Here is an 18,080-nt window from a genome sequence, read left to right as displayed (position 1 = left end):
TAATCGCAGCACTTGGAAGGCAGAGGCAGGTGAATCTCTGAGTTCGAGGCCAGCCTGGTCTACAGTGAGTTCCAAGACAGCCAGGGCTACACAGAGAAACCCTGTCTTGATAAACAAAAACAACGCCCCCCCCAAAAAAGTAAATATGTTCACATATTAATATGTGTATGATTATGCTGTTTGCTATGTCCAAAAGTATCAGAGTAAATTTAAAAGTATATCTAAAGTCAAGCTGGGGTTGGTAGAGTGCTTGCCTAGCAGGCATGAAGGCCTGGATTCATGGTCCCCAGCACTGAGTAAACTAGGTATTGTTTAATGTACCCCAAATGATGGCACATCCCTATATCAACATTCAGGAGGTAGAGGCAGGAAGATCAAAAGGTAAAAGTCATCCTCAGCTATATACCAAGTTTGTGGCTAGCCTGGACTACATAAAGACACTTATCTCAAGCTGGGCCGTGGTGGCACACACCTTTAATCCCAGCAGAGGCAGGGGAATCTCTAGGAGTTCAAGCCCAGCCTGGTCTAAGGAGTGAGTTCTAGGATAGCTAGGGCTACACAGAGAAACCCTGTCTTGAAAAACAAAACAAAACGAAAAACCCCAAACAAACAAAAAAGATACCATCTCAAAAAAAAAAAAAAAATCAAACAAAAAAACTTCTCCTCTAATAGACAGATATCCAAAACCCTTGCGATTTTCCCCTTTGAAAGGTCCAGCCCAATTTCCATCCCATCTGGACTACTCTTGGTGGCTTGCTCAGAACGGACTGAATGTGTCGAAGTGATAGTAAGTCCAAGATCAAGATATAAAAAACTTAGGGCCTTTTGCTCACACGCCCTGTCTTAGATCACTGACTCTAGGGAAAATCAGCTGCCAATTGTGAGGACACCGAGCTGCCCTAAGAAGAGGTCCACATAGCTATGAACAGAGATCTCTAAGCAACAACAGCACATGAAGATTCTACTTGACACCACGTCCCCAGCCCCGGGCCAGCCTGGAGAACAGCTCTCCATCATTACTGCAACTTTAACTGTGCTTGACTGAGTCAGAACTCATCAGCTAAGCTCATCTTGAACACCTGTCTCCACAGAAACACAAGGAAAGGCATGTGCTTACCACATCATGTTTGGAATTACTGGCCACAAATTAACTGTATTATTACCAGATGCAACATTCCTAAGCCTTTACACTCAGAAATGGTCCTGGACCACAGGCCCCCTCTACTCCAGTCCTGGCTTTTACTGACTACCCCGAGCTACTGTGTTGGTTTTAGGTACTCTGTCTTGCTGTGCATATGTAGAAGTTGGATTCCGGATTCACCAGAAGCAGAGAGAGAGGATACACAGGGCAGAGAGGGATGTGGTAATGATGCAAAGGACTAAGGCAAACATGAGAACACACTCTTAGTCGTTGTATTCCTTATATCTAAAACTTGAAGCTTTGCCCATGTCCACCCATGTTTACTTACATCTACCAAGAAATCAAAGACCCGTGCATGCAGGGCCTTGGCGAGTGCGTCCCTGGTGTAGCAGGCCTGCTCCACATTGAGGGTCACGTGGATGGACTCCGACTTTCCTCCCCACTTACTATCCATCTGCCGGCTCGTTAGCTTCTCTTTTAACCGGTCTTGGTTTATACCCAGCAGATACGCAGGAAAAGCCAAAACTGCAGAATATAAAACATGATTGTCTTTCAGAAATGTAACCATCATCTCCCAGGCACATGGAAACCCTTGTGCATGTGTGAGCAGATAATGGGCACCAAAGTTAACTTCTAAACTTCCACTCTATTGGCAAGGGCTTATCATCGATGCCATGCACATCTCTGTTTGCTTTTCCTCGTTGTTTTAATTCTGTAAATCAATCCCTCTGATTACTGAGACTTCCAATCACTGAAATCAGTGGTCCAAAAAGCAGGCAGGCCAGTCCTCACTTCCTCTGCCCCACCCCCCACCTCCCACGCCGCCACTGAGATCACACCGAGATACTGAAAATGGGCATTTCTCCATGCTTAAGGCAAAGACATCAACAGGAACTCAATCAACAAACATTTCTTTGGCTTTGAATAATGTTTTCTTCCTTTGGTGCAATGTTTTCATGGCCTCATTTACAGAGAACTTGTAACATCTGTTATCATGGACCCAGTAAGCCCAACAATCCCCAATTGATCGAATGTTTACATTGAGGGATTACAAAAAGCAGAAAATAAAGAGGAAAAGATACTAAATAAGTAATAAACCCTGAAGGCAATCTAGAAATTCTATTAAATGAAGAACCCTCCTGGAAGGCAGAATGCATCTGAACAGACTATACAATTCCGGAAGAATTTAGAACAGGAAGCTATTAACGCTTTCTGGAGCCATCAAGGAAGGGACTTCACCTGGACGAGGTAGGGTAGGATTTGTACAGATGTGGAGTGGGAAATGGTATGTGCTAAGGGGAACAAGCTGGGAGGCAGAGGCATGGCTGGACTGTGGTCTGTGTTGTGAAGAGAAGTATCTGCTATAGCTGGAAGCTGTGATTAAGACTGGGATAGATTTCGATGCACTGGAGAAGGGTGTCCTGGATTGGGGGAGCAGGAGGCATTGGGGTCAGAAGGCCTGTGTGTATATATTCCTGTGTTTGTGTGGGTGTGCACAAGTGCACGTAGAGACCAGAGGTCAATGACAGATGTCTTCCTTGGCCACTCTCCACCTTATTTTTTGGGACAAGGTCTTTAACTGAACCTGGAGCTCATTGATTTGGCCATGCGGTTGGCCAGCAACACACAGGGATACCCCATCACTGTCTCTCCAGTCCTGGGATGACATGTCACTAAGTACGACTTCTGTAGATGGGTTCTGGGGATTGACAGCAGGTTCTCATACCTGCATATTTCACCAACTGTGCCATTTCCCCACCCAGAAGGCTTTTAATAGACACATCACAGGGAGAGTCCTCTGAAGATGGCATGGGCACAGAGGGGCTGATGTTACTGGTATCACAGAATACTCATACTGCCTCACAACATGAACTGGGGTATTTGGGGGTCTTCAAAGAGAAAACTAAAAGCTCCCATGGGTGTGGAAAGTTGTTTCAGACCATAGACTTGCTAAGGGAAAAGCTATCAGGACCAATGGGATTCTCTTTATTTCTGGTCAGAATGTTCAAATCTGCATAAATGACACCATTCTTGGGTATGAAAGAGTATTCAGATTTCCTAATATAAATGATGAACTTTATAGATTGTAGACAGATTTTTTTTTCATCAGGACCGCTGGCTCCCCAATAAATGACATGGAGACTTATTATTAATTATCAAAGCTTGGCCAAAAGCTTAGGCTTGTTTCTAACTAGCTCTTATATCTTAAATTAACCCATTTCTATTCATTTACATGTTGCCACATGACTTGTGGAATAGATACAAATGAAAAAATCTGAACTTGGATAGGATTCTCTCTCTCATTATAAAATTTTGCTGATATAAAGAATGTGTTGAGATCCTGTGGATGGTGTCATCATTGTGGCATATATCAATCATCCCAACATTTATGAAGGTGGAGGCAGGAGGATTACAAGTTCAAGGACCTAGGCTAAACAATGAGATTACATCTCAAAAAAAACCCCAATATCTAACAACAAAACAAAATCCCTAAAGGACCCTTTTAACAGTGAGAAGATACCATCAGCCTCCCAATAAAGACTGATCTCCATAGATAGCATGGAGGGTGTTGGGACTGAATGGACTGATGCTTCTCAGCATTAACTTCTAAAGAGAGTGAGTCAATAAACATGTCCATGAAAAAAAAAAAAAAAACAAACAATACCAGAACAACGTACTTCTCATCCATATGAGGATCTCCTAGGTCTTCTGACCAGATTCCTTTCATAAAGACCCTGACACATTGATTTTTATCAAAAATCTACCTCTGAAGCCTTGATTTTTCCCAATGATAAGCTAATTCTTCCTTTGTACTGAGTAAGGACAGAGGCCAACCATGAATCACACTGGACATGCAGAGTTGTAGGGACCAAGAAAACATTCACCAAGTATCAGAGATGGAATAAGCCTTTCCCACCAGCATCAAGGAGGACATGTCTCACTAGATGCCACAGGCCTTATTATCAACAGTTTACAGAAGGGATGAGGAGACAGCTGAGGTGGTAAAGTTCTCGCTGTGCAAGTGTGAGGACCTGAGTTCAATCCCCAGAACCCGCATAGAAAAGCCAGGTGTGGTGGTACGTATTTGTAATCCCAGAGCTGGAGAGCCAGAGACAAGTAGTTGTCTGGGGTTCTCTGGCCAGCCAGCCTAGCCTAAATGGGGAGTCCCAGGTCCTAGTGAGACACCCTGTCTCAATAAACAAGATGGACAGATCTTGAGGAACAACACCTGAGGTAGACCTCTGCCCGCCCCCCCCCCACACACACACATGTGCACTTGCACGGACACACATATAGTTATAGTAGCTGAACATGGTAGCACATACCCGTAATCCCAGTTACTCATGAGGCTGAGATGGGAGGCCTTCAAAGTCAAATCCATGTTGGGGTCTCTATTGAGATTCCATTAATAACTGAAAAATCCCCCTACTGAGGTTCCATTGAATTGGAGCATACTCCCTGGGACTTCTCTCGTCATTCATGGGAACTACACAGTGAACAGCTTTATACAATGAATAGTCAGCTCAATGTGTCTGTTTTGTAAACACGGGATTCTCCCCAAGCCCGTAACCATGCCAAAAGTGGGGAAGAACTGAGCTGTCTGGTAAACGGTTCAGGCCGTTATCTTTATGGCCTTAGCTAAGAAAACCAAACAAGGCTGAGATGAGACCTTCTGAGACAAAACAGACAGGAGGGAGTGACTGGACATGTGCTATCCTTCCGCATCTTGTAGCTCTCCAGCAGAGGGTGGATCTGAAGGGCGGCAGGCTCTTCAGAAACAAGGCACGGAGTGTGGCCAAGAGCCAGAGCCACTAGCTTGGGGAAAGAGCTAAGCAGGCTAGAGGGGAAGTATGGCACTTGGTTTGGACAAAATCCATGCCACGTTTTTCAAACACAAGGTTTTATGGCCTCGTATTTTCTTCTGTGGCTGCCCTAGTGCTGAAATTATAGTTTTGCTCAGCCTGACTTCCTCCAGGCTATGAATTTCCGTAAGGGTGTGTGAGTGGGGCCGCAGGGCAGAGGCTGGGGAAGAGCTTCAGCGCTGAGGCTTGGGGAAGGAGAGGCAAGAAGCAAGGATCAATCAGAAGAGGTTGGTGTAAGACCAGTGGAGTTGTTCAGTCCTGGAAATCAGGAAGAAGAACCTGGTAGGAGAATAGTTCAACCTGTGAAGTTTAGGAAGGAAGATTTAATGTATAAGATGAAGTTCAACCTAAGTTTCCTACTTAAATCTGAACTACAAGGAAACAGAAAAGTCAAAAAAAAAGGATGTAGCAAAATAAAATTCCTTCTTCATACAGTTAAAGGAAGTGGCAGGTTTGGGGATGTAACTCAATCAGTAGAGAGCTCGCCTTAGCATGTCCAACGCCCCTGGTTCCACCCCCAGCATCACATAATCAGGTGTGATGTAGAAGAAACTCAAAGGAATAAAACTGATGTTATTATACAGGATTTACTAGTATTTTTGCGTAGGGGACATTAAGTCACACAAATGGAATGTAGCTAAAGGAGCACTGCCTCTAAAGTCCCCCAAAGAGAAGTAGTCTACTGAGTAGGCCTGTCAGAGACAAGGGATGCTTGGGATGCTGGGGTGTAAATGTCTACTCACCAGCACTGAGCAGCCTTTAGGCTCCATCCCATGACAAAGGAGACTTTCAACCAGCCAACAGACCCCCATTCCCATCCCCAAAGACATACCAGTCAAGAGGGGCAACACAGGCTGACAATTATCCTTAAGTCTTGGTCTACCACTAAGTCCCCTGTTCTCTTATGGGGAAAAACATAATTCTGCCAGGTGGGCGAGATGACCCTGGGTAACAACCATTTGAAAAAGAGCAACACGGGTGTACTTAAAATAATTCTGGCAGCATGCTGCTGTGTAAATCTCCTGTCTGCCCGAGTGGCCAGACTTGGAGTTTTCTGTCTCTGTGTAAATTGTCCGAAGTGCAACTTGGGCTGATCCAGAAAGAAATGTAAGGATGACAGTGTTCATAGAATGCATAAGCTTAATACATATATAATTCAGTAAAATCTTCTGTTCAAGGGTGGCTGTTACTTGGCTGTTAGCCTCAGTTGGCCAGGCACTTAAGAGTGTCTCATCATCTCTAAGTGTGAGGAGTGCGTTCTCACCGAGAAGGCATATTTTTTTTTCTGTAACAGTGGTGCACACCTGCAACCTTGCCACTTGGGAGATAGACACAGGAAGACCAGAAGTTCCATGTCATCCTTGGCTACATATCAAGTTCAAGGCAGCCTGGGCTACAAGACGAAGGCCAAGAGAAAGTAAATATGGTTTATTAGGCTTTGGTGAAGTTTTCTAACCCGTTTATCAATGGGGGGGGGGGGGCACAGCGTCACATAAACTTGAACCCCTCAGTGGTTTTAAAGTAGTATTTTTTTTTCTTCTTCAACAAAGTTCTTTTTTTTTTTTTTTTGGTTTTTCGAGACAGGGTTTCTCTGTGTAGCTTTGCGCCTTTCCTGGGACTCACTTGGTAGTCCAGGCTGGCCTCGAACTCACAGAGATCCGCCTGCCTCTGCCTCCCGAGTGCTGGGATTAAAGGCGTGCGCCACCACCGCCCGGTTCAACAAAGTTCTTAATTTAATATTTAATCACATTCAGGTAATACTTGACCCAAAGTACACAGTTTTACTATCTTGATATGGAAAAGCACACAAGCGTCTCGGTTAAGGCTTGATTGGCTTCTCAGGACCATAAAGGAAATTCTATGCCCCCTTCAGTCCAAGGTCCAATAGGTGGCTAGTTTGCTTTAGTGTGCCAGTTTGAAAGGGATTTTAGCCCTCCCCTTCACTAGGAAAAGCTGCTCTCTAATTATGAAAAGCACAGGTAGCTTGTGTAAAGCTTGGACATATACTCAGACATAAGAAGGGATGAACCAAAGTTATTCACCCAGCTTTTACCTCCCGAGTGCCAGAATCGCAGGGATGCGCCACCGTGCGCGGTTTACGTGGTGCTGGGGACCAAACCCAAGGCTTTATGAGTGTCAGCTACCAATTGAGCTACATGCCCCAGACACCATCTTAAGACTTAGCGACAGATGGTGGTTAAATAACTCAGCCAAGCAACAGGATGCTATGCAGCTATAAAAAAGAAATGGATATAGAATAATCTCCCAGATACAATGCTACCTGGAAGAACAGCTGGGGAACACGGTGACAGAAGCTCACACCCTAGTCCAAAAGTAGGAGAAAGAATGTATGTACGGTCACTTCGCAACTGCCACCTCTGGGAACCCCGGTGACCACCAGGGAGGGGAGGCAGAGGTTGGCAAAGGCATAAACAGGCACCCAGTGAACCATGTTATTACTACACAACCAAGTGAAGAACCCAAAGAAGGAATGATGGCGAGGGCTGTGTGCTTCTCTGTTAAACCGACTTGGCTCACAGCTTAGCCCTCTCTGGCCTCCACTATACCACCATCCCTCAGGGAATTTCACAAGCAGTTACCAGTTTCACAAGCCTACCGCGTGTGCCAGGGAAGGCTGCTAACTCTGGATGTCATCACTGAACAGTGAACTCCTTGTTGGTTGGAGGGCCCAGGGACACACTTGCTGGGTCAGGGTCTTGAATTGATACTCAAGAACAAGGAGGCAGTGAGGGATTTACTTCTCAGGGGGCCAGAGAATCCCAGGCTCCTTCCACCGACACCACCGCCATACCAGAACTGCTAAAATGATGTAGCTGGGTGTCAGTGACCCTTTTGAACCCGTGGGTGCATTAGTTACAGGTCAAGGGTGAAGTCCAGGGAGTCTACAGGCAGAGTTACCACTATGATTAGGTCATATTCCTAAGCTTCATGCACACTCTGCATTTTTACTGTTTTCTGGACCCTCCTTGTTAAAAATATTTTGTCTTTATCAGATAAAGATAGACATCGACAGCAGACATTAGCAGAACTTCCCTCTTTTATGAGGAAAAAAAAACCCGAAAACATAAAAAAGGATCCTTATTTGGAATGGAAATCTCCCCACTGCATTGTCAGCAATGAGTGGGATACTATTTATTACCAAGCATCTAAAATTATCCCCAAAGAATTCTGAGAAGGGAAGAAATGCCTTCCTGGGTGGCTAGTGTGGGTGTGGGTTCTGAGAATGGCTTGGAGTACCACTGATGCCTGAGAGGCTGGGGTCACATGCCATAAGGTTTGCGGTAGATCACAGGCATAGGGGACCAGTGGAACTTACTGTAGGAAGGACCCTAGTTTCCTCTGAAAGAATAAAAACGACCATTTGGGTCTCAAGGATGTGGCTAAGACAGACATGGTCACCAGAAATGTCAACCCAATGGCAAGGCTGATTTCTCTGTGTCCAGAAATCTAATCTAACTCAGCTCCACAGGACAAACTGTGAACCCACGAGCACTCCACATCATGTATTCTCTCACTTGCCTGTCAGGACATTCAGGTACCTATTCGTCATAAAGGCCAGGCCCAGCAAAGGTTTCCACCAACTGACTCATCCGAGTCACTGAGCCAGTCCACCCATCATCATTAAAGGGTGGCTTCATCCTTGAAACTAGACCAAGGGCCAGTGTGGTGGCTCAGTGGTTTCTGATGACCTGATTTCCATTCCCAGGACACGCAGGGTAGAGGGAGAGAACCGGTTCCCAGAAGCTGTCCTCTGACCTCCACATCGTGCCATGGCCCCTGTGTGTACCCCCAAACTAAAAAAACATAATAAGCAAGATGCTTACTATTATACCAGGTTTAGTTCAAGGTTAAATTCTGCCAGGTCCCTCCAAGGTTCATAATGAATAGAAATAATTTTCAAGTCATCTATGGTGTAGGACATGGAGGTCTGGGAGGGAAGAGTAGGAAAGAGGAAGAGGAGGGGAAAGAAAACCACATGGGAAAGGAGGGAGGGGGAAGGAGAGGAAGAGGGAAAAGGGAGGGGAGAGAGGGAGAGGGAGAGAGATAACACAGGAAGAGAGGGGAGGGGAGGGAAGGGCAGGTGCATGAAAGAGATCAAGTCTCTCCTGAGCCATTTTGTTCTTTAGGACACATGACTTCTTATTTCTTTTTCTCTTTTTCCGAGACAGAGTTTCCAAGTCTCTGTGTGTAGCTCTGGCTGTACTGGAATTCACTCTGTAGACCAGGCTGGTCTTGAACTCACAAAGATCCACCTGCCTCTGCCTCTTGAGTGTTGGGATTAAAGGTGTGCGCCACCACTGCCCTGCTACCTTCTCATTTCTTTTTTTTTTTTTTTCCTCCCTGAGACAGGGTTTCTGTGTGTAGTTTTGGTGCCTGTCCTGGATCTCGCTCTGTAGTCCAGGCTGGCCTCGAACTCACAGAGATCCTCCTGACTCTGCCTCCTAAGTGCTGGGATTAAAGGTGTGAGACACCACCGCCCAGCGACTTCTCATTTCTTACCAATGCACCTCACTAGCAGTCTAGGCCAAGCGAAGGGGTAGGTCATGTGTGACTGGAGGTAACCCTCGCTCCCCTCACTCCGAACCCCGGGCTACTCACATTCTTCGCTCTCCACCGCGGCATAGTTGCCCACTTCTTTGAAGCTGATGTTTCCCAAGTGGAGAATGCCAGCCACAATCTGCAACACCAGCGTCTGCTCCTCTGAGAAGATGCCGATCACGTTCATGGCGTGCTGGAAGAAAGAGAGAGAAGTTAGCCAGACAGGCTGGCTGCTGACCTCGTAAGCCGGGGACAAACAAGGCACAAAGTGACTTCGTGTATAGCTTAGCCTGCAACGATGATGGGAAATCTCCATCGAACAATGTGGTCAGTGACCTGTGTACTCACTCATCTTTTCCTGTGTGTGTACACAAGTGTGTGTACGTGCTTGTGTGTGTGCAGGAGCACACATATGTGGAGGTCAGAGGTTGATGTTAGGTGTGTCTTCATCGTTTGATTTCCGTGTTTATTTGTTTGAGACAGGATACCTCATTAAACCTGGAGCTCACTGATTTGGCCAGACTAGATGATCAACAAGACCCAGGAATCCTCCTGGTTCGGCCTCCCCAGAGCTGGAATTACAGTGTATGCTGCCAAGCCCTGCTGCTGCTACAGTTGCCCCTCCTCCTCCTCCTCTCCCTCCTCCTCCTCTTCCTCTTCCTCCTCCTCCTCTTCCTCTTCCTCTTCCTCCTCCTCCTCCTCATGGGTTCTGGGAATTGAACTCAGGGCCTCAAGGAATTTGTTACAAGCAATTTGACAAGTAATTTGCTGGCCAAACCACCATCTCCCTAGCCTTAATGTGCTATTAGAAGTCCTGCTGGAAGGGCAAATCTGTTTTTAAATACAATATACTCTCTAGGCTAGAGTGAGTTCCAGACAGCCAGGGGTGTTATTTAGAGAAACCTTGTCTTGGAACCACCGCCCCTCCATGTGTGTGTGTATGTGTGTGTGTGTGTGTGTGTGTGTGTGTGTGTGTGTGTGTGTGTGTGTATACATATATGCATACACGCACACACATTCTCTAGGACCACCCTAGACCCTAGAGGATCTCCAAGAAGAGAGACACTCAGGGGACAGGAGTCTTGGCACAAGCTTCTAGGTCTGTCTTGCCCCATGTGTATTCTGGCTGCCAACCCTCTCCAAGGATACTACTATCCCATTTCCAACCACACCAAGATGTCTTCCCCTTTGTGAAGAGGGAGATAGATAGATTTTATTAGCAAAAACATCTTTTAAAATCCTCATGACTACAGACCACTAAAAAGCCAAGTTTCTGAGTCCATTAAAGTGACTGAGTCTTGGATTTCTGTAACTTGAGAGAACTGTTCCCTGGGACAATGTTAGGCTCTTCGTCCACAGTTTCTTTCTTGTTCCTGGAAGACTGTGGCTGGATAGTCTTGAGACCTGGGACTCATCCTGTTACTTCTGAGCATAGACCAACTCCCCTCCCACTGGCCCTCCCCTGCTCATTCTGGGTGCCCCCTCAGTTCTCAGCAGACAAACAGGCCTGAGCTTGTTATTGACTCAAAGGACAGTGTCAAAGCAGTCCTTGAAGGATAAGTGGATGGCAGGCCTACCTGTAGAATGTTCTAGACTGGATGATTTAGCTTGAGCTCAGGCAGGTCACAAACCCTTGAAAATCTAGTGGTGTAACCTAGACTGTATGATGGGAACAGCTCAGAGCACAATGATTGCCCTTGACCTCAAAACTCAGAGGTAGCAAAAAAGGAGACAGAAGAATGAGATCAAGAGGGTGAAAAAAAATAAAAACTGGAAAGTATTTTCAACTTTTCTTTTTGTTTTTTGTTTCAAAACAGGGTCTCATTATGTAGTTCTGGTACCTTGAAACTCACTCTGTAGACCAGGCTGGCCTTGAACTCAGCAGGATCCACCTGCCTCTCTGCCTCTATGTGCCACTATGCCCAGCCAAAATATATATAATTTTTTTTTTTACCTTTGTGTGTCTGTGTGAATGTATGCTATGTACGTGCAGGTGCCCACAGATGTCAGAAGAATGTATTTGATCCTCTGGAATTCTGGGCAGGTGTAAGCTGCCGGATGTGGCTGCTGGAAACTGAACTTGAGTCCTCTGCAAGAATAGCAAGCCCTTTCCTCCAGCCCCTAAAATTTTCTGTGTTCAGCTAAGACCATACATTGGCTTGTGTCCTTCGTGAGAAACAGCTCCATATACTGGCTGCTCAGCAAACAAGCATGCTGAACTCATCCTCCCAATTGTCTTGTCTATCAGAACACTCCTGCCCGAGGATAATGACGAGTTTAATTCTCATTTCAAACCGTTGTGTGATCATTGGGGCCTGGCTCTCCAGGGTGCTGAATATACCCACACTTACCAGGGTTTCCTGGAATTCCCGTTTGTCATCGATGTCATCAACCTTGTAGGACCCCGAGAGGCTCAGGTAGTAATAGTAGTCCATGCTGGTGATGCCAAGGCTTTGCTTCTGCTCTGCAGAGGCGCCCTCGATGAGCTGCCGTGAGAGGACACAGGATGTGTCAAGACATGGTCCACAAATCACCCACAGTCACCTCATGGTTTCGGGATCACCATCCCTGAGCCCAGGTGGAGAAAACTCTCTAAACTCGTATTCCAAAATTCTCAGTGGTTCTACCCTGCAGAATCTGAGCGAATTTATAAAAATATCGTTTTGGGTTGTAGTTGTCTTAACCCCAGTTCGGTCTACAAGCTCCAGTTTTTGTTGTTTACGGTGTATGGGTGTTACCTATATGTATGTATGTGCACCATGTGCATACCTAGTGCCCATGGAGGCCAGAAGAGGGCATCAGATTCCCTGGAACTGAGTTAGAGATGGCTGGGAGACATGTGGGTTCTGGAAACTGAACCTGGTCCTCTGAAAGAGTACTCTTAAGTACCGAACCATCTCCCCAGCTCAACTTCCAGTTCTTAACTCTGATAAAGCCTGAGAGAGCTCAGTTTTTCTTCCTGTCAGCCCGAGAACTATATGCTGTGCTAGTGACCCTGGGGAAAAGTAGAATACAAAGTAGACCACAGCCACTGAGTTCCTGCCCAATTTAGCTCTTCTGTGCTTCTCGACCCAGGATGTGCATTTTAGAATGGCCACGGGTTATTCCTCTGGCACTCTGAAACCTCCTGACCTACTGAGTTCCTTTGCTCGCTTCACGCTTATGGTTCAAGATGGGAGTTCTTTGTTTCCTGTTCCTGCCATCGTGCCTGCCACCTGTTGCCATGGTGTCCCCACCATGGCCTCTGACCCTCTGAACTGTAAACCCAAATAAAATATATTTTCCCATAAGCTGTCTTGGTCATGGTGTTTTAATCACAGCGACAGAAAAGTAACTAATACAACCACTGTCCCCAGTTTATTCGGTGCTGGGGATTGAACCTGAGGCTTTGTGCATGCCAGGCAAGCACTCTACCAAGGAGCCTCATCCCCAGCCCCTGAACAGTTTTTTTGTACCGCCCATTCCCTTTCCCCTATTTTTGCTCCTGTCTGAAGACCACACCTCCCTCCTGTTCAGTCTTCTCGCTCAGACACATGTGCCCTTCTCTCTTGCGTCTCCAAACACCCACTTCCCAGGCTCTGTCTGCACATGCTGCTCTCTTTGCCTTCACTGAAAGTTGGTCCTTGATGCTGAGCTTCTTCAAGCCACACAGTCTGCTTCTGAGCTCACTGGGATGTAGCCACACCCGATAGCATCTCCTCTTACAGCTCTGACAAAATTGCTCTGACAAAATTGCTCTCCTGCCCTTCTTTCTCATGGCTCAATCCGGCAGGCTGCTCTTGGTCTTGGCCCACTTCCTTCTCCCAAGAGCTTAGAGATTTGATCCTGAGGCTTTCTGGAGAGCAGCACTGACCCCGCCAGGCCCCTTTATCCTACATATGTGTCCCCTAGTCCTGGATAGACACCATATTTGCTACGTGCTTTTTTAACAAAAAGGTACTGAAAGAATTGGTTGCCATTGAAGATGCCTGTGTAATTGAGAGATTGACTGTGAGCTTCTCCCATAAGTTAATTTCTTTCTAACCTAGAGATCCTAAAACAAAACCAGACCAAAGAGAAAGCAAACTACGGATCCCTATTATTAAAATAATCATTAAGTTAACTCGAACATTACAGTTTCGAATATGGCATGCTAATATTTCTATATACTGAGAAGCATTTTTCTAAATAGCTGGATGGGCAAGGTCTAGAGGCACATAATTATGATCTCAGCTACTTGAGAGGCTAAGGTAGGAGGATCACAAGTTTGGGGCCTGCCTGGGTTACCAAGTGAGTTCAAGGCCAGCCTAGTCACTTAGTGAGACTCTGTCTCAAAATAGAATAAAAAGAAGGTTGAGGATCTAACTCTGTGGAAGAGTGCTTGCCTGGCACATAGGAGGCTGGGTTAGCTCTCCAATTCTGGACAATTAAAAACAACAACTGAACTGGATGATTACTAAAGCCTGAAACATACTTAGAGCATCTTGAGGGCTGGGGAGATGGCTTAGTGGTTAAGCACACTTAACTACTCTTGCAGAACTCCTGGGTTCAGATCCCAGAACCCACATGGTGGCTCACAACCATCTGTAACTCCAGTTCTAGGGGATCTGACACCCTTTTCTGAACTCCACTGACATTAGGCATACATGTGGTACACAGATATATATGCAGGCAAAACATTTATACACATAAAATAAAATTTAAAAATCTAAAAAAAAACCAGAATCATTTTTTAAAAGCATCTTGCTCTCTGTGCTGACCTAGCCTCTGCTTGGGTTCTGAGGGCCTGAAGAGGGGTATGCTGAGCTTGCTCTGAGGCTCCCAAGCCTACTGAAGCACGCTCATCCAATAGTGACCCTGTTGGAGGCATCTGCCCTGGACACTTGGTTCCTATCACCTGACTCCTTGCTCAACACCTCCTCCTGTCTCTATCTGGGGTGCTCCCTCTTCAGTCATCCCTGATATTCCCATACCTCCGACTCTCCCCACACAAATTCCTATTTGGCAAATCATCAAACAAACACTCCTACTTCCATTTTGAAGTGTGTCAACAATTTCTTAATCATTTAACTTTGGGGAAATTTGCCTTGTTACCCTTGAGAACAGGAGCATTCTCATGCCTGTTTTAGACACTTACACAAACCCCATGGGCATCTCTCTGGGCTTGTTAGGCTACTGCCTACCCCTAAGGGTTGAGAGGAAAAAAACTGATCACATTATTATTCATGCTACCACACACTGGGAGATCAGAAGACAACCCGGGGCTCTTTCTCACCAGGTGGGTCCCAGGAATTGAACTCAGGTCCTCAGGCTTGGCATCAAAGGTCTTTCTCCTCTGAGCCATCTCATTGGCCTCCCCAGTTTTGTTCTTTAATATGGAGAATGAAGAAACAAGTGAGAAAGAAAATCTAGAAGGAAAACCTGGTAGAAAATGTGGAAGCTCCTTTCTCCCGGGTTCCTCATCACCACTCTGGACTTTTCCAGGAGGAAGTTGGAGATCTTGCCACCATCTGGTTCCCCACCTGGACTGAACTGGATTTCAAAGTATTTTCCCTGCAAGAAAATTAGCGATTTCCTTTAGTACTTGGTAAACAAAAACACAGTGCTCCAAACAGACTTTGAATACGGGGCATAATTCAAGGAAATCCATTGCTGGAAGACATTCTGGATTACCCCCGGCTCTGAGCTAACTTCCTAACTTTTTTCAGAGCAAACAATACCCCCGAGCTTGCCAGTCACACGGTTCTGCATTCAAGACCAATCCCAGGGCCAGACTAAATAAGGAGATGCTTGTGATCGCTCACTTTCTCCCCGTCTATGTCTGTCTGCAGACTGGGACAGAAAACCATAGAGCGCCAAGGTTGCCACATTGTTCTTCTAGAAGAATGTATTAATCTTCAACCAGCAGGATTCTGGTTACCATTCTCTATAATGCTTGCCTATCTAAGATACAGAAAATTGATATGGCTTTAAACTTATATTTCCTAATAATTAGTGAGAGTATCATGTGATGCTATCAGGCATAGCAGAGAGAGACAGACAGACAGACAGACTTTTCTACTCTTTGATGTCATTAAGCATGACACAGAGAGAAAAAAACTATACTCCCCGCCCCCCATTAGGGTTATATGGTTATAAACACGGGGCCCTTGCTATTTCTAAAGACTGACTAAGTTATCCTCTCAGAATAACAGGAAAAGGCAAGGGTAGTCACAGCGATGTTTTCCCTGCTCTCTAAGGAAGGCGAGTATGGGTGGGTAGCTAAAGGGTTAAAGTTGGCAGTGTCTATTTTTGCAAGGCAGGTTAAGAATGATAAATTAGGGGAGAAAGGTCATGTGGAAAATTCATTCACAACATCTTTCTTCTGTCGTTGCCTAGAAAGGTCAGAAGAAAACATCCCGAATACGAAAGATGAAGCAAGCAAGAGTAATAGCAGGCAATGAGGAGCGTGCAGCAGGTTTCACAGAGAGCCATCAGAGAACTTGACATCAGTGACTACCTGAGACCACCGGAAGACGTCTCTAGGAAGTTAGACCTTCCTTTCTGAATAAAGGCCAACGCCAACATGGTGGTATACATCTGAATTCCAGCACATGGGGGTAGGGTGGGGCGTGGGGGAGGGGGGCGCAGAGACAGGCCATCCTAGGCTACATAAGGAATTTAAGGCTAGCCTGGGCTATGTGGGAGACTGTCTCAAAAGAAAAATCGTTAAATGAAAAAAATTAAATAAATGCTTTTTTTTTTGAAGTGAAAGAAACTGTTTTTCTTTGAAAGTCCCACCCACTATTTATCTTGAAAACAGTCCACTGTCAGCCTCACAGATGGCTCTTGCCTGAGTGCCAGACAGGCTGTAGGGTTGAAATAGGACATTAAATCTCTAGGTATTTTTTTTAAAGATTTATTTATTTATTTACTATGTACACAGTGTTCTACCTGCATGTATGCCTGCACGCCAGAAGAGGGCACCAGATCTCATTATAGATGGTTGTGGGCCACCATGTGGTTGCTGGGAATTGGACTTAGAACCTCTGAATGAGCAGCCAGTGTGCTCTTAACCACTGAGCCATCTTACCAGCCCCTCTAGGCATTTGTATTTGTCTTTGTAATACACCTTTTGGCCTTTTGGAATGGTCACATTTCAATACTCCACTGCCAAGACTTCCAGTCAGAAACATTTAAGAAAGGCATTCACAACACTGCAAGGGTGACCTTGTCCTAACCCTGTGTACAGGAGTTAGGAGGTGCTGTGGCCAGGGGCTCCTCATTCTGTGAGCACACAGAAAGCAGATTCAGAAATCCAGGGGAGTCAGGGAGAGGCCTAGAGGAAGGAAAGGTCTCCTAGGTGCTCCCTTACCCCAAGTGTCCACTCCCTTCAGACCAAGCTCGAAGGAGCCAAGTCCCTGCAAGCAGGCCTGGATCTCGGGCTTTCTCTAGTCTACTCATTTCTTTCCTTCAGGCACCTGAAAACTTCCTCAGGACAAGGACTCTCCCTTTCATCAACTGTTATTTTTCTTACTAAGACAACTCAAGAGGTGAGCCAATTTTGAAGTTACCTTGTTTGCATTCAAAACTCAAAATAATTTCTGTCAAAGGACACACTGCTTAGAAGGCAAAGGAGAGACTGAAAAGCCCATCCCTTTGGGATGCAGGAGGTGCTCCCGGGACCGGAGTCTGGACACTTACGAATCGGCTGGAGTTGTTGTTGCGCACTGTCTTGGCGTTCCCAAAGGCCTCCAGGAGGGGGTTGGACTGCAGGATGATGTCCTTGACATGCTGTTGCAGCAGACAAGAGGGAGTTAGGAAGATAATGGATGCTCATCACATGAGGTCAAACTCAACTTTCCCCCAAGTCCTGCTTTCTGAATATCGTAAGGTAAGAGGTCCCAATCTATATGTCCTGGAGAGTTTCTGAATAATTCATTGTAGTTTTGGTTTGTTTTATTGAGACAGGATTTTACTGTGTAGCCCTGGTTGGCCTGGATATCACTATGTAGACCAGGCTGGCCTCAAACTCACAGAGATAGATCTGATTCTGCCTCCTGAGTGCTGGGATTGAAGATGTGCATTTCTATGCCCAATTGTTTGTTTGTTTGTTTGTTTCTTTTTTTTTTTTTTTTGAAACAGAGTGACATGTAGCTCAGGCTAGCCTCAACCCTGATATGTAGCTGAAGATAACTTTGAACTCCAGATCCTCCTGCCTCCTCTTCCCAAGTGCTAAGATTACAGGCATGTGCTACCCCACATGGTTTACACTGTGCTGGGGATCAAACCCAGGGCTTGTGCCTGCTAATCCAGTACTCTGCCACCCAAGCCACCTCTGCAGTTGACAGTTTATTAATGTATTCTTGCGTGGTCACAGAATCCTACTTACGTGACTAGGTTTCCCAACCCCTCTTAGTCTGAAGCAGCATCCTAAAGCTGGGGTGCCACCAGGAGCCCAGAGTCCGCACTGGTCTGGGACTGGTTTTCCATGCTGCTTGCTGTGACTCGCTCCTGCACTCCTGGGTAACTTGACAGTCCCAGTGGGGAGGAAAGAG

At 45.9% G+C, this 18,080-nt stretch overlaps 1 protein-coding gene across 1 annotated transcript in view; it reads right to left on the bottom strand.

The window, feature by feature from the left end:
• Myo1e (myosin IE) overlaps positions 1 to 18,080 on the bottom strand; it is a 205,140-nt gene that overhangs the window by 68,587 nt on the left and 118,473 nt on the right. The window contains exons 6-10 of the mRNA XM_052713547.1: positions 17,227 to 17,316; positions 14,965 to 15,096; positions 11,916 to 12,050; positions 9,625 to 9,757; positions 1,470 to 1,666 (exon numbers count right to left, since the gene is read on the bottom strand). Coding sequence (XP_052569507.1) covers positions 1,470 to 1,666; positions 9,625 to 9,757; positions 11,916 to 12,050; positions 14,965 to 15,096; positions 17,227 to 17,316 — 687 coding nt within the window. The remainder of the gene's footprint in view (positions 1 to 1,469; positions 1,667 to 9,624; positions 9,758 to 11,915; positions 12,051 to 14,964; positions 15,097 to 17,226; positions 17,317 to 18,080) is intronic.

The sequence above is a fragment of the Peromyscus californicus genome, unplaced genomic scaffold, assembly GCF_007827085.1.
Source record: "Peromyscus californicus insignis strain IS unplaced genomic scaffold, ASM782708v3 Scaffold_11__1_contigs__length_118956290, whole genome shotgun sequence".
In the NCBI taxonomy this organism is placed as follows: Eukaryota; Metazoa; Chordata; class Mammalia; order Rodentia; family Cricetidae; genus Peromyscus; species Peromyscus californicus.
Note: the sequence above shows the minus strand (reverse complement) of the source record. Positions and strands in the feature narration are given on the sequence as shown.